The 16,919-nt window shown below is 36.8% G+C and overlaps 2 protein-coding genes across 5 annotated transcripts in view; one reads left to right on the top strand and one right to left on the bottom strand.

Annotated features, from left to right (window-relative positions):
* The window catches only part of SSH2 (slingshot protein phosphatase 2), a 223,245-nt gene extending 210,031 nt beyond the window's left edge, over positions 1 to 13,214 (bottom strand). For 2 of the 4 annotated variants that reach the window (XM_039886176.1, XM_039886175.1), the window contains exon 1: positions 12,931 to 13,214. In XM_039886176.1, coding sequence (XP_039742110.1) covers positions 12,931 to 12,993 — 63 coding nt within the window. In that variant the 5' untranslated portion in view covers positions 12,994 to 13,214. The remainder of the gene's footprint in view (positions 1 to 12,930) is intronic. The other 2 variants (XR_005658057.1, XM_039886178.1) reach the window with 2 other exon arrangements.
* EFCAB5 (EF-hand calcium binding domain 5) overlaps positions 12,550 to 16,919 on the top strand; it is a 116,681-nt gene continuing 112,311 nt past the window's right edge. The window contains exons 1-2 of the mRNA XM_039886203.1: positions 12,550 to 12,961; positions 15,448 to 15,543. The gene's annotated coding sequence lies outside the window, so the exon portion shown is untranslated. The remainder of the gene's footprint in view (positions 12,962 to 15,447; positions 15,544 to 16,919) is intronic.

Below are 16,919 nucleotides of genomic sequence, written 5' to 3' on the forward strand. Positions count from 1 at the left end.
AGAAAGGTGATTTGTCTAAAGTCTACACCTAGTCACTGGGAGAGCTGGGATTTTAACTCCAAAATCTGGATCCAGAACCTAAGGCCAATTTAACCTCCTTACTTTAATGCAGCTTACTTCCTTGAAAACAAGTACTTAACACAGAAAATCATTCTAAATTAGCCAGAGAGGGAGACTGCCCTTGTGGGTCTGGATTTGGCAGGGAAGAAAAGTATACTAAGGGCCAGTATAAAAATACTTTTTTTCCCCCCAGAAGAATATAATTAAGAAAGGTTTAGGGAGATTTTTAAAATTTCATTACTTCAATATCACTGTCATAGTGCCTATAGATCTTAAAGAAATTCTGCTTTCAACTTCCAAAATGGTATTTTGGAAAGTCAGTAGTAAATCAAGTGAAGTAGACAAAAAGTAAAATGAAGAAAGAGAATTTTCTAATTTTAGGGAGCAGTTAAGAAATAACTATCTTATAAAGCATTTTTTCAACTATGGGCTCACACATTTTCAAATAACATTTTGTGTATTCAAATATTTTTTAAAAGTAACTGTCCATTTCCATAATTTTTTTCTTCATTTTGAATTTAGGACCATATATGATCTAATTCTACACTATAAAGTTTCACTTGTAGAGGCCACACAACTATTGCAAAAAAGTTATTTCTGTTTAGAGAATCGCTATTATGGTAATTTTAGAAATGTGAGCCACAAGTAAAATATAGAATAAAAAAATATGAAATCAATGGGAGATTTCAGTATATCAGCAGAATAAAGAAAGGATAAAATACAGAACCTCAATCATCCAATTTTCTAAATCACATGTTCAAGATAAGGCAACTTTTTTAACCCTTTCTCCATTTATTTTTCTTATTTTTTTTAATTAAGTTGGGGTAACATTAGTTAATACAATTATATAATTTTCAGGTGTACATTACCATTTGCCATCTGTATATTCTATTGTGTGTTTACCACCCAAAGAACCCTTTCCCCATTTAGAAAAAAAAAGTGCATTTATAGCATTCTGTTTTTACCAGTGGTATTTCTAGGATTTGACATTATCAGTGATCAAGAATTACTATATTTCGTAAATAGAAATACCACTGGTAAAAACAGAATGCTATAAATAGAATGATGTCATTTGTCTCCAAAGACTATCAATAAACTAGGGTGATGAGAAAATAATAATAAAAGCAAGATATTTCGTGGCAAATTTTGGGGATAAGGTTAGGACTGTAATCTGTGAGTTATCTCAGCATAAATGCTGCAGCCGCCTGCGCTGCTAGTGAATATTCTCGGGGCAAACAGGAAATGGGTTAAAAAATATAGATTTTACTAGTAGTTTAAATGATCTAAAGTTTTATGCACAATAGGGACATTTATAAATGTTTGCAAATGAATGCAATTCAATAAAGTGAAAAAAAAATCTGTGAAAAAAAAGAAAGCATAAGCTCAGGACCTGCTAAAACAGTCTTCCCCTAGGTGCCTTGAATCATCTGAAAGGATAGCTAGAAACAAACCAAAGGCAAATTGGTGTGCAACATCTCTATTTCTAACTTTCAGCAGACTGGCATTCTGAACAAAACTCATGCAACAAAGAGGTCCAAATCATCCTTGTGCCTTTAAAGATTTTCATTTTGCACCACAACTATACAGTCTTCTATAAGACAATTTCAAGAACATAAGAAGATTTTTCATCACGGGTTTAATAAAATTCTCTTAATTTTTTTAATCTTATAGATTAAAATCCTACAACGTGGTGCTTAAGTAGAAATTTCCTAGATTTTTGTTCTACTAAAAGCCCTAAATTTAATTTTCGAGATTCTATATCCCGCAAGAATGTTTTGTAGGCAAGTGGAGGAACTGCTGGATTTTTCAGCCACACCTTGCCTAACCAGACTTCCTTTATAGTCGGTGCAGTTTCCTTTGAAGTTTAATTGAAAACCACGGAACCAACATAAAAATGCTCAGAGAAAGTTGCACCTTGTATTAGATCAAGAAGATGAATCAAAATATTGTGCTCACTGAAAGCTTAGTGTAATTTTTTTCAGCACTCTCTCTAGGAAGACATAGGTTTTCTCTATTTTCTGACAGCGTTCAATAGTAAAAACTGTAATGCAAACCAAAATGCAACCAAAGTCTGAAACAAAGACCTCCTGTTATATGAGAATTCATTCAGTTGCTTTGGAAATTCATCTTCTAAAAACTGCATTCGATTCCAACTGCAACTGCTTGGTATAGCTGGATTAGACAAATGATTCTTCTTAACCTATTGTTTCTTTATACAAAGATATATTTAAACCCATGAATACATTCAGTGTCCTCAGATTCTTTATATTTAAAAAATATCTGTCAATTTCTATTCTATTTGGCTACATGATTTATCGCCTTGGTCATTAAAAACATCAACACATTTGGTCTGATTTGACTATACAGACTAAGGTGCCCACTTGCAATGATCTGTCCTACCACATAGCAAAACATCCAATAGATTAATATTCTGCTAAACATGGCCTAGTAAATTGATAAGTTCTCAAGGGAAGGAGATTTTTAAAGATTACTGTTGCATTAGTCATTCTGTATGGTGCTCCAGGGTCATTACAAAATTATACACAATATACTTTGCAGTAGAGATTAGCAACCAGAACAAAGATCCTCTAATTTTAAAAAATGAAGCTATTATTGAGTAAAGAAATCTAAAATAATAATAATAAAGATAAATCCCTGAAATAGGCTATTCATTCGAATTAAACTGGCATAAAGCAAATATCTTCCCCATCAAATTTGTATTATAATGAAAAATTGCTTAATAACCAAATAGCAACCCCAAATCACCATCATTATAAAAATGACTAATACTTCATGAGTGCATGCTTATTTGGTGCCAGGCATGGTGCTAAGTCGTTTTCTCATTTAATGCTTACTTCTGTGAAAGCAGTACTATTTATTACCTCTATTTTACAGATGGGCAAACTGAAGCATAATGCAGTTAAGTGACTTGTCTAAATCTAGTAAACTGTAAAGCCAGGATTCAGATTCAGGCAGTTTCCAGGTCCTACACTCTTAACCACTATGTTGGACTGCTTCATGTTGCTATAGGTATTTTTGAAAGACTAAAGAAGAAAGAAATGAGAAAATACTTTTAGGGCTTCCCCCACCCTCATGTGGACTATATTAGAATCATTGCCAGATACTATTTTTATTCTAAACCACAGTTGCTTTCTCAAACCCCAAAGAATCAATAAGCTTCCTTAAGAGATTAAGCTAATATGTTATGAGAAGCTAACATATGGTTTAATTCTTGTCTGAGACATGCTAAATATTGTTAATTGTTAAGAAGGGGCTCTCTCAAATTGTTGCTATTTCTGTAAAAGTGTCTGAAGCAACAAGCAGAGAATCATTGCTCCAATGAGCAAGTTGCACAGACATCTCTTAAACTTCAGTAAACAATTTCATATATTCCCCATCTGTCTGAATCTGTAAAAAAGAGGTTGTTGGATTTTTGTGGTGTTTTCTGTTTTTGTTTTTTAAGTTTAGATAAGGAAAGGAATGGAAGTGGGAGAGGAAAAACAGGTGAAGGGCAAGGTAATACCTACAAATACATATTTTCCAAAGACAGAAGCTTTGGTCTCTGGCTACCATAACTTAGACAAGAATATTTTACAATAATCATGCTGCAGATAAAACTGGCTTCTAATTGTAAATGAAACTGAAAGGTATCAATATTTAGAAGTAAATAACATATCTTTCAATTTCTTAGCTGCAAAGATCTTTTGCTGCTCCATCTTTTCCAGTCTGTTCTACATTCCCTGTCCATTATCCCCTCCAGAAGTGATATCTTCTTTCAATATACACACTTGGTTTGTGCCTCTCCTATTGCATTCACCATTCTAGGTTTTTTTTTTATCATTATTATTACCTGCTTAGTTTATAGCTGCCTTCCCCCACTAGACTTGTAAATTCTAAGGCAAGATTAATGCCTTACATAATCCAACAGTGCTTGAGAAGGCTCCCAACAAACTTCTGTTGAACAGAGTTTATCAAGGCATAAGCAGAAAAATGACTCAAACTGCAGTGATTTCAAACTAAAGTAGGGTAATCATGAAGCAAAATGGTAAAAACAAAACAAAACAAAACAAAACAAAAACGGAAGAAATCAAACAACACCTAGACAAAGAGACTAATTCTAAAACCCAGAAAGTAATTGAGTCTCTGATTATGTGACAATCAAAGTTTAAATCCCAGCTCCAATCCTAGCTGGGGGGAAATCTACACCTCTCTCTGAAAATCAGTTTCTTCATTCAGAAAATGGGAATGATAATAGAACTCTTTCGAATGGTTGTTGTGATGCCTATTTAGTGCTAAACCCAATGTCTACAGTACAGCAAACACTTGAAACGTGGTAGCTATTAGGACAGTTATATCTTAAGGTTTCTTGCCCATCATCACAAATTTTAATAAATTCACTTTAAAGGAAAGCCAAGAGAACATATGTGCTACTTTATTAAAGATTAAAAAGAGTAAGGTCACAGATGTTACAATTCAGAACAAATTATCTTTACTTCTCCAGCATCAGTTTCTGCATTTTACACAGCATCAGTACTGTACTGTTTGTGGTTCCCAGCATATATTCTTTCTAGCACTGTGCCTTAAATTCATGCTACTCATCTCTAACCCTGTTTGCTGACCAACTCCCACTCACTCTTTAAGGCTTAACTAAGAGTCTTTACTCTAGCCTTCTCTCTCTTCCTAAAGGCTTACATAATTTGTGATTACGATAATGTATTCTAATTACTTATTTAATACCAGTTTTTCCACTTATACTCTAAGTAAGCTTCCCGAGCCCAGGGACTGACTACCTGGCTGCTGGATCCCCAGTCTTGGTATGAATAAGTGAAATAAATAGATATCTTCAGAATCAAGTATAGCACAGGATACAAAAAGGTATTAAATTATATTTTTTTAAAAAAATTGAATCACACAGTTCCATGAAACCTAGGCTGGAACAGAGTATACTACTTCTTCCCATTTATTTCTAAGCAGATCCTGTCCCACTCCGTAAGCAAAATATTTCCCCTCTTTCAGGAAATCTAGGGAACCATGGGACATTTCACTATATTTCAGAGCCAAGATCACCTCACCAGACTTTATCTTGACAAACAGGAAAATGAGAGGCACTGTGAACAGCATTGGTGATACGCGGCTGGGCAAGAAAATGCAGGACAGTTTATAAAAGTATCTGAAAAAAACTGTGCTGAGAACCAGAGGAAGAAAATGGATGAGATTACCTACACAAAATAGCACTCATTAAATACTTGTTTATTAACAAGATTCCTTTGGTCTCTCCCATGTACACTGGCCTCTGGCATATTTCAAATTAGGTAAAAGGTCTTATTAATAATTACACTTTTTTATTGGAAATTGTTTACCTACTATAGCTAGGTTTTTTGAATGAATGAACAAATAAATGAAAAACATAGACATGTGAATGCCCACAATGGGCCAGGCACTGTGTAGCCAACATGACAGCAGGCATTTAACGGAAAAACAGTAAAGCTGCTAGAACCAGGAATATTTAATGGTGCTATATAGGAAGGCAGTGCAGTATCTGCATAGTACCTTTTTCAGAATAGGCATAATCTAGAATCTGCTCCATCTCACTTAAAGCCGGATAGAAAGGATGAGAGACCTGAAGATATCTTTTGAGTACCAAAGGCTTGCTCTTTCTACAGACTTCCCAGGCACTTGAGTCAAATTTTAAATCTAAGCTAGTTTAAATTTATTTTCTGTCCATACAAGTTAATGAATATTAAGTAATACTGCTAAACTAACTAAACTCCAGTGGGACTGGCAGTGGAACTTCGACAGAACACAATCTAGCTTATATCCCAATTTAGTATTTCCCAGAAGTGGAATTACAGACCATTGAAAAAGAGGAGTGACTATTTCATCAAATAAACTAGGATAAGTTAACTATTTGAAAAAAAATTTTTAATATTTACCTCACAGCATATAGTAAAATTAATTTCAGATTATTAAAATTAAATATAAAATAAACTATAAAACAACTTAAGGAAATACAGACAAATATTTCTCTATTGAAGGAAATTTGAACTAAGTAGAAAAACAATGGGAGAAAAAACACAAAAAGACTTGGGAATGATGGCATTAAAATTTTTAAAAATATCTGTACATAAAAATGAATAAAACAAAACAAAATGGCAAATGAAAAACCAAGACAAAATGTGCAATATAACAGAAAAAGGTTAATGTTCTTAGTATATAAAGAATATTTACAAATCAACATGGAAAAGATAACTATCCATGGAGAAAGCTGAGCTAATCACATCAATGATTTACAAAATAGGGACTATAAAACATAGTAAATGTTTGGAAAAAATGTTTAACCTCTGATAAAAAAAAAAAATGTAAATTAAACCAGCAATAAAATACTAGTGGTTAAGAGGAAAGGTTCTGGGGTCAGATACCAGATCTATAATCTTGGGCAATTCATTTTGCTTCTCTGAGACTCGATTTTCTTTGTAAAACAGAGATAATAATACCTACAACACAGTGCTGATGTAAAAATAAAACAGCATAATGAATATAGAGTACTCAGCATAGCATCTGGTACACAGTACTAGCTGTTCAATAAATAGCTCTTATGATAAAGAAAATGGATGAGGATACAGTGAAGCAGATATTTTTAAACACAGTTTGTCAAAGATTGATTTAACCTTTCTGGAGGACAATTTAGCAATATGTATCAAAAGTCTTAAAGGTGGTCATATTCTTCGGGCTTCTGGAAACAGAACAATGTTTATAAACAATGGAAGAACTCAAAATGGAAAAGATTGCTAAATATGACTATATCTATCGAGCTATCCATTGATCTATGCGTCCAATATTTTTTAACCTGGTGTTACAAAAATATGTGCAAATGGACCCTGGCTTAAAGGTTAGTTAGCAGTCAAACAATCAAGTACAATAAAGAGTAAAGAGCCATGATGGGTAAGTAAGGGTACTATGGTGCGCATAAAAGGAGCACCTACCATAGTCTGGGAGTGGAGTCAGGGAAGCTTCCCAGAAGAAGTAACATTTAAGCTGGGACCTGAAGGATGAGTAGGGCATTAGTTAGGTAAAGAGATGAAGGAAAATTGTTCCAGGTAAAGGAAACAGCATGTGCAAAGCCTAGAGATAAAAGGGAGCATGACATGTCAGCTTGACCGAGCAATGTGCAAGGCAGGGACTTGGGAAGAGAAAAAGCTAAAGAGATAAGCAAGGTTGGCTCATTAAAAGTCTTGCTAGCGAAACTCTAGAGTGTAAACTCTGTTTTAAAGGCAATACAATTAGAAAGCAAATAGTTTTAATAAATAAAGGGTTAATATTCATAATATATCAAGAGGGTACACAGATTAAAAAGAATAAATAAATAGCTCATAAAATGGAAATACAGGATTGTAGAAAAGGTTGCACAACTAAGTTTTCAAAAAATCACTGAACTGTACACTTATGAAAACATTTATTTTAAGGTTGGTAGACTATATCTCAATGAAACTATCTTTTAAAAAAATTAATAGAAATGCCTAACATCTGAAAAATACTTGACCTAATAATAAAATACATATCAAATCAACTATCTTTATCCTCAAAAATTACTAATGATTAAATATGAAACGAGAATATACAGTGTTATTAAGGCTAGGAGAAACAAGCATTCTTACACTATGCTGACTGAAATAAATGTTAATTGGAACAGCCTTTCTAGAAAGTATAAATATGTAATAGGAGTTTTAAAATTGTTTGTACACTGTAATACAGTAATTTTATTTGTTGAAATAAATGTTTCTTAATAAATGTTCCAAAATGTAGTTGAATATTTATTCCCAATGATGTTCACTGCAATGTAATTTATAATGGCAAAAAAAAAAAGTTGGAAAACACCTAGATGTTCACCAATAATGGAATGATCATAATGAGTTATAATATAACTTATTCAATGCAGCCATTTAAGTGATATGGCAATACATCTATGATATATATCACACTTAAAAATGTAAAATTATATATACATCAGCATTTCAGCTATGTAAAATACCCACACAGCCAAATGGCATATATCTTTTATTATCTTTTTTGTGCTTCTCTGTATTTTCCAAATTTCCTACAATGGCCATGTATTAACTCTACAGTTTAAGAAAGTTTCCAGAGCTGTCTTAAAAAATTAAAAAGGATCACTTTTGCGTATTTATACTTCATATAAATCAATTTCATATTTGCTATGCATTTATTTTTTTCTGCCAAGGGAGAGAGGTGTGGTCATATTTGAATATATATAACTCAATAACATCTTATTTATGCATCATTATCAGGAAATAAGACATATATGTAAATAATTTTTCCAATTAATTAAAACGTGCATCTTAAACATCAAAACTGGTGAAGCTTGGATGAACATCTATCTAATAATATACTTCACTCAAGCTTGACTGTTTTAATCAAGACAAAACAAGATTAAGCCTTCTTACGATAATTCCGGGTTATCATTATGACCCTATAATAGTAGTTCTGAGGGAGTACTGGGTTTTACGTGGGTATCTGTCCTTATACAGTCTATAACTGCTAAATTTTTTCCTTAGGCCAACTATTTACAAGCCTTCTTCCTCTTCCCTTTCTGTAAAATCATCAGCTATCATTTTCCAGAGCTATAAGGGTACCTGCCTTTAGCTGCACCTGCTATGTTCCATTTCAATTTTGCTGTTGGTAATAATCTTCTAAGAGTAAAGAAACTAAATATCCAAGTTTAGAAGAAATCTGTGTAAACTAAGAGATAATAGGCTTCAAATACGGTATCACCTAAAAATGATTTGCACAGACTTGGATATTCTGTTCTGTAGAAATATAAATGAACTTCAAAGAAAAAGTTCTTGATTATATCTAAAGTCTTGGTTCCTTTACTAGGCTGGCACTCAAGTTCTCAGGATTAGAAATTTATATGCTTTTTCTCTTATCACACCATGGAAAGAGATGTGGACCAGGAGCCAAAGACCTCAGTTCTAGTTCAGGTTTTTACACCAACCTGTTTTGTAACCTTTAGTAAGTCCTTTAACTTTGGTACCTGTCTTGCATAACTTAGAGGCTGCTCTAGAATGCTCTAGATCATGATCACTAAAATACTCTGAAAAGTATAAAGCACTACACAAAAGCAAAAGATTTTTGTGGTAGTTCACTGTGTCTATATGACCTTAGATTAACATAGGTCTCCATTCAGAAAATTCACACCAGAAAGAATAGAGGAAAAGAGATAATTCTTAAAATTGTCCCCCAATTAATTAGGAAACAGCTTTATGTAGGAAGAACAATATGTTCCAAAAGTTGGCATCTCTGACTCTTCCTCCCCTATACCTAATCAGTCCCTAGGTCCTTTGTGTCTTCTCCATAATCCCTCACATCTGTCCTTTTTTCCTATTTTCACTTCACATTCCCAGGTCAAGCCTTGATTATTTCACACCTGGGCGACTGTAACAACCTCTAACTGGCTCCATTCATGGCTGCTCTCTCCCTCTCAAATCCCTCTGGCCCACAGCTGCTAGATCAATTTTCTTGAAACATCATTGTGATCATATCTGCTCAAAAACCTCTGAGGACTTTCCATTACCTTCTCTATCAAGTTCAAACTCCTAAGTTTAGCAGTCCCTGTATAGCCCTAGCTGCCTCCTCACCTTTATTTCTTACTTCTCTTTCCAAACAAATCCTTCATCAAACTGGTCTACTTGTCTTTAAGATATGCCTTGTACTTTTCTGCTTCTAAGTCTTGGTGTATACAGCTTCTCTCCATCTGGAATACTCTCTACTTCCCAGTTTCCATCTCAATCTATAGAAATTCAACCTATCCTTCAAGGCCTAGTTCAAGAGCCACCTACTATGTATACTTCTCCTTCACTACCACAAAGGAAAAAGATGGCAGATTCTAAATTAGACACATCTGGGTATGAATTACAGTTTCAACAGCTAAGTGTCGCTGGGTACATTCATAATAGCTCTTTGCCTCAGTTTCTTCATCTGTAAGATGGGAATAATAGCAACTTCCCTTGGGCGTATTGTGAGTAGTAAATGAATTAATCCATGTAAAGTACTTAGCATGATGCCTGGCATAGAGGAAGACCCAAGATATGTTAGAGATTGTTATTATTACTTTTGCCATTGATGAATTTATCTTAGTCTGAATTCAGGCAATAGTTGTGGCCATTACAAACTGATTGTTCATGTACATATAGTATCATTCCCCCCACTCTCCTTTTCTACCCTCACCCCTCATGTTTGTTCTTCCTCCTATCCTCTCCTCCTCCCTCCCAAGATTACATGATCCTGATAAACAGAGTATATCTCTTATACATCTTAGTGTCTATAATAGTCATTCACACCTAATAGATGGTCAATAGGTCTGTTTAATCCCTAATAAAAAACTGAAGAACTGACAGTATTAAAATGTTCCACTTCCCATAGTAAAAAATATAATAAAATGCTTAAAATAATTAATTTAAAAAAATCTAAATTTCCAGCCTCACAAAATTAAATCTCTCCTCTCGTGGTTCTCTAGACTCTTTTGCTCTTTCTTTTAAAACAAACAACTCAACCTATTCATACAGCAAAAGATGTAACAGCAAATATATGCAAGTCAGACAGCAGCCAAATACCGGAACACAAGGATCAGGAGATAACTCAGTTGAACGCAGCTCTGGATGAAGTGAAATAGGAAGACACTTTAAAGGGAAAGGTAACTGGCTCATCAGTCATGCTAACAATGTTGACTGTTTCACACATACACCAGTCCCAGGATTCCTTTGCACCCTGGGCCACATAAAAACAACTGAAATAACCAGGCTAGGATAACAAGTAGATGTAGAAATATCAGTCTTTTAGCTCAACAACTGAGCTTACCACATGAACAATTTAATTACTTATGTCAAAAGGGACTATTAACATACCTCAAGACCAAGTTTGGCTAATTAAGTCATATTAAGTAAATATGGTCTTACTGTATACTAATCATTCACCTCAAGAAAATCAGTATGATAACTTTATGTACATATATTATTATAGCATAAACTGTTTTCAATAATGCCCAGGGAAAATTATGTAACTATAATTCTGGTTTCTAGTTTATTTGCATGACCCTAACCTTCAGTTGCATTCTCAGCCAAAATCATGCCTGGTAACCACTACCCTCAAAGAGTTTACTAATGGAGTGAATTAGATGGTCTAATGGTATGTTAATGACTCTCCAAAAACTAACATAAAGTACTACATATAAAAATAAAGTACTGTGTATTAAATTTCTATCCGAATGATACTTGTCTTTAGAGGACCTTAAAATGTTTCCCAGCTTTGAAGTGCAATTATTCTCAAATCACAGAATCTAAAGAGTTGGAAAGAGCCTTAGAAGTCCCCCATTACAGGAACACTTTCTATTGCCTCCTAGGCAAAAGGTCCTCCAGCCTTTGCTTGAATAATTTCAGCAATGGGGACTATTTTGCAATTGCTACAAAATTCTTCCTTATAATAACTGGGCCTCACTTAAATTCTACTCAAAGACTCTAGTTCTGCTCTGTGGAACAACACAAGGTAAGTTAACCTTTGAAATAATCACTTAGGATATATTTGTCAATTTGGTCAAAATGCAAAAGAAAGCTCAGAAAACAAAAAGAAGAAACCACCACTGTACACAACAAAATTTTGAAATTCGGGAAACTATGTTGAAATTATGAGCCAGTATATTTTCAAGATATCAAAGCTCACACCTCAGTTAACATATGAATATTAAGAGTAACTCAATTTTTTACAATGTAAAGTGACAGTGTTTATTGAATACCTTTTTGCAACTTGAAACTACTAAAATCCACCAACACTTTTAAAAATTACAATTCTATAGAAAGTTAAAGTGGTTTTTCCAATTGCCCATATTTTCATTCGGTTTATTTCTAAAACATCTGGATTTTTTTAAAGATCCCATTCCGCCCTTCTGGTGCAATATTTTATTTTGAAAAATAAATAGTTTCTAAAATAAAGCCTAAAAGAATGGAGTGTAAAGGAGTGGGGGTGGGGCTAGGAGCAAAGGCAAAGAAGGGCCCTGCAGGAAAAGGCTGGTTACTGGGTGTTTTCCCGCTGGAAGCATGCTTCACTGGCATAGGCATCTGAACTAACGAGCCAAACAAATACAACCCAAGAACAAGAACGATCATGAGCAATGAGTGTAAGGCATAAATGTCTGTAAGATGTAAATGAATTGGCACTGGTCATCAAGCAGCGCCAGATGCTTCGGGACCCCGTAGAGGAAAGGTAAGAGGTCCAAGAAGCAGAAATCACAACTACACTTTGGGGGAGGGGAGGAGGGAAGAAACCAAGGAGTAACTATCGTTCAGCTGTCCAACGAAGCCTGAACAGTACAGATCACAAGAAAGACAGCAAGTGACTAGAGGGAAGACACACACCACGGAGAACCTGAAGAAGGGCGTGCAGTATGCGAATACTGAACGGGTCCATGAAATGGGTGTGGGTGAGGGGACGTGGGTGGGTATAAGGGGCAACGCAGTTGTCCCATGGTCCTCTCCCTGCAGCAGAGGAAGAGGGTAAAGGAAGGGGGAGGAAGAAAAGCCAGAATGACTCATTCCCGAAAGGAAGTGCTCAAGCCATAGGCAAGCATGCCACAGGGAGGTTCGGGCGAGGATTGTGAGAGCTAGGTGCACAGAGTGATGGGGGCAAAAATCAACGTCCGGCAGCTTGTCTCTAAGATGGGGAGTGTGGGGGGTTCGCGGCAGCCGAGTGCCAAGGCCTGGGAAGCGGCGCGGCGCGTGCGCACTGGCGCTCGGCGGGACCCGCTGAGGCAAAGCCGAGCCGCAGTGACAGAAGCGAGCGGAGCGGCCGCCAAGAGGGACTCACCGAGGCACAGGGGCTGGAGGTGGTGCTGGGGGTAGGCGACCGCTGGACCGTGACCAAAGCCATCTAGGCGCTGCTGGGTTGTTCCGGGCAGGGCATTCTTGTCCTGAGTGTGGGGGACGGGAGGGTGACGGAGCCGGAATGGGGAAAGGAGTGTAGGGGTAGAGGTGAGGGGAACGGGGAATAGGAGGAGGCCACGGGAACGGCTGCAGGCTCCGCACCCACCACTGGACTCTCGCAGACTGACGCGCCGAACGGGCGGCTGGCGGGCTGGCGGGCGGGCGGGCTGGCGGGCGGTTCGGCAGCTGCGGGGCACAATGAGCGCTCCCAGTGCGCAGGCGCCACCTGTCAGCAACCGCCTCTCCCCTCGGCGCGCGCCACCGCCTCGCCGTAACCCTTGAGTTGCCGGAAGCTGGCCGTGAGTGTGCGCCTCAGGACGCCGCCCCCTCCCCGTTTCCTCCACGCAGGAATCGCGCCGTTTGCGCGCAGGGGCCTGGGGAGTGGGGTGAGGTGAGGGCTTCCGAGACTGCGGCCACTGGAGTGCCCACTCCTCCGAGACAACCATTTTGTGAGGTGGGGCGCACAGCTTAACCAACCTTAGTGAAAAGAAGCCGAGGTGAAAACCTGACGCAAACTCGTTTTCTGGGAGAGGGCTCCGCAGGGGTTCAAACGCTTTCCCTGAGCGTGGGTGGGAGTAACTGGGCTAGTACGCTCTGGTCGCGACCAGTTTTATCCCCCTTAGACCCGGCTCTCGGAGGCTTTTTCTGAGTTTTCCCACCCTTCAGACTCAGAGTCCATGTTTTGTGATGAGACTTTTTGGAAGAAAGATTTTTAATTTTATACTTTAGGAAGCCTAATGGTAGCCTCACGCTTCCTCTATTACCCTGGCCCCTAAGGACTCATTCATTATTCCTGAGGTGAAGAGAGGGTGAGCGAGCTTGGGAGGCCGAGAAAGCTGGGATCACAGAGTTGTAAGAGTCCAACCTACTATTTACCTCCCACTTGCTTCCTGCTGGGAAGAAATTCTCTTAGAAAGGATTTGCTTCTTGAGGTTTCTTCTCTTTGTCTTTAGATTTCATTACTTCATAGATATGCATGAAATGTAGATTAAATATTCTTATAATAAGGAATAATTTTTCAAATGACACCGTCAGCAGAATATAAGCCACGAAGGTAATGAAAAATCAAGATTAAAAGGGAAAAGATCGCACTATGTAAACACCATTGATTACACTGAGAAAGAGAACTGACAAAGCTATTTCTCAATTTGAGTGGATGAGCTAGTAAATGCCACCATACACACCAAAGCTGTAGAAAATACACATTCAGGAGTTTGCAATTATTAAAGCCCACCTTCTATTTGTCACTCAAACTCTTGGATCTCATTGCTGCTTTTAAACTGACAGAGCTGTCATGACCTCTTTCTGGCTTCTGTATGAGTAAGTGCCACAAGAGCCCTCTGTGCTGAGCCTTTGTTCTCTCCCTGGGGCCCTGTGGTTGAAATAATTAGCAAGGAGGTTTCATCAAGAATCAGACACAGAGAGGGTCCCTGTACAGTACAGTCCTATGTAGAAATGTATTACGGAGAAGCCAGCTTGTAGGCTTTTGCCCCCTGGTGGTGGTCAAGAGTGCCTGCGAGACAGATTTAAAGATATATGGTTCAAAAGTTAAACAGTCTTGACTGTGTTTTTCCCATAGCCACGTGGTAAACAGGAAAAGAGTAGATAAAGTTCAGAAGAACTTTGAACCAAAGCTTAGGAGACCAATCAGGAAGTATATGCATAGCCAAGAAATATACATAGCCAAAAGCTGAATGAACTCAAATAAATGAAACGTGATTTATAAACCAAAGTATCATTCTAGAAAATGTATTCAAATCAATACGTCTTAGTGATGTACTTTAGTATTTATATTGCTACAAAGTGTTGTAGCAATAAAATCTTAAATTCTTTTGGAAGATGACAATTCCATTTATTTTACAGTAGGAAAGAGCTCAGCTATAGAAATCAGAAGACCTAGCTTTTAGTTCCAGCTCTAAAACTTTAAGCAACTGGCTTAAACTTCGTGTGTGTGTGTGTGTGTGTGTGTGTGTGTGTAGAATATCTTTTTTTAAAATTAAGTTTATTGGGATAACATTGGTTAATACAATTATATAATTTTCAGGTGTACATTATAATTTGACATCTATATATTCTATTGTGTGATTACCACCCAAAGTCCAGTTTCCTTCCTCTACCATATAGTTGATCCTCTTTACCCACTTCAACTTCCCCCTACCCCTCTATATTTGATTTCCTTTATCCTGTTTACCTCCCCCCTCCTCTCCCAACCCCTACCCTCTGGTAACCACTAGTCTATAGTTCATGTCCATGAGTCTCTGTTAGTTTGTCCTGTTCATTTGTTGCTTTTAGGTTTATATCCCACATGTAAGTGATATTATATGATTTTCAACTTTTTCTGTCTGGCTTATTTTGCTTAGCATGATTATCTTGAAGTCCATTTAAACTTCTTGAATTTTAGTTTCTTCATCTCTACAATGGAGCCCTAACTAAGGATTCTTGCAATCAAATGAGATAATGCATGATACAGTGCAGGATAAGCTGTAAAGCCTTGTATGTGAGTAAGATCGTTATTCTCTAAAGTTTCTTCCAAGTTCAGTCAGCTTCTGCTGAGTATACCCTATGTGGAGAAAATAGTATCAAGCAAAAAGGGAATAAAAAGAACTAAAAGATGTGATTCATACCTTTTTTTTAATAATAAAAGTAGATTAGTGGTCAAGACATGTCTCATCTGTAGGTGAGTATAGAACACCTTCATTCAGCATATCTGAGGTAATGAAATCCTGGTCAAAACTGGGATTATAAGGTACCCAAATTTACTTTAAGTTTGTATCAGTAAGTTAGTTTGTTAATTTACAGGGGGAATATCTCTTCCTGGTATATAACCTTTTAAAGAAACTAAGATTTAGAAATTTTTGGTACATGTTCATTAATTTATTCACCATTAATTGAGAAAATATTTAGTGTGTATTATATACTAGACACTTTTAAGAACAATATAAGAATCTATTTACCTTTTAGGGGATTATAGCTTGTTAGGAGGGAAAACCACATCAAAAAATTACAATAAGGTTTAGTGGTACTGTGGCTTCAGCCACCTCTGCTAGGCTCCAAAGGAGACACGTATATAGAAGTCTAGATATGTACAAAGTGCTTTAAAAACACAGAAGAGAAGTTCTGGGCAAATGTATGCTTTATGATGTTGGTTTTCTGGCTTTGACTGCAGATCCTAATATATAGCTACTTTGTGAACTGAGTTGGATATCATGCGAACATTTGAAATCTATATCCTCTGCCCCATTTATACCTACCTCTTTCTGGGCTCCACTCTGGTTCCTACTTGGTCTTCTGGTGATCAGAGGGAGGAGGTATCTACTTAAAATAGAGAGAAAATCCTAGAATCTTCTTACTATGCTAGATGAATTTGAGAAGAAAGAGGCTAAGAGCAGGATTCCCAAGAGAGTTAGCCAGAGATAAAAGTCCTCCTAGTTACATTTATAGCACCTTTTTTCTCCCACCTGTGATAATAGAGGCCTACTTGTGCCCTTGGAGTTTATTTAACCCTTAACTTGTATCATCATTTCTTCAGGGGTGAAATTATAAAGGAACTTTTCAAATTTCTGAGATCAACTGGCTCTTAAGCTTTGAGAACCTGATGAGAACTATTAACCTTCTCTCTGAAAGATACAATTACATATTTCACTGAAATCCATTGGGCGGGGGGGAGGGCAAGGTTAAGAATCCTGGTCTAAAATTGGAAGCAATGGTTCTCAACCTTTTTTCATATCATGACATCCATAGAAATGATATTTGTACAGCATACTGGAATAAATTAAAGCAGATTTGGAGGCAACTACATGTGGCTCGGTGAAAAAATATTTTCTTAATATGATTAATTATAATGAGAAAAATAAGATTAAAAAGATGATAAAT

This window comes from Pteropus medius, unplaced genomic scaffold (assembly GCF_902729225.1).
Source record: "Pteropus medius unplaced genomic scaffold, Ma_sr-lr_union100, whole genome shotgun sequence".
In the NCBI taxonomy this organism is placed as follows: domain Eukaryota; kingdom Metazoa; phylum Chordata; class Mammalia; order Chiroptera; family Pteropodidae; genus Pteropus; species Pteropus medius.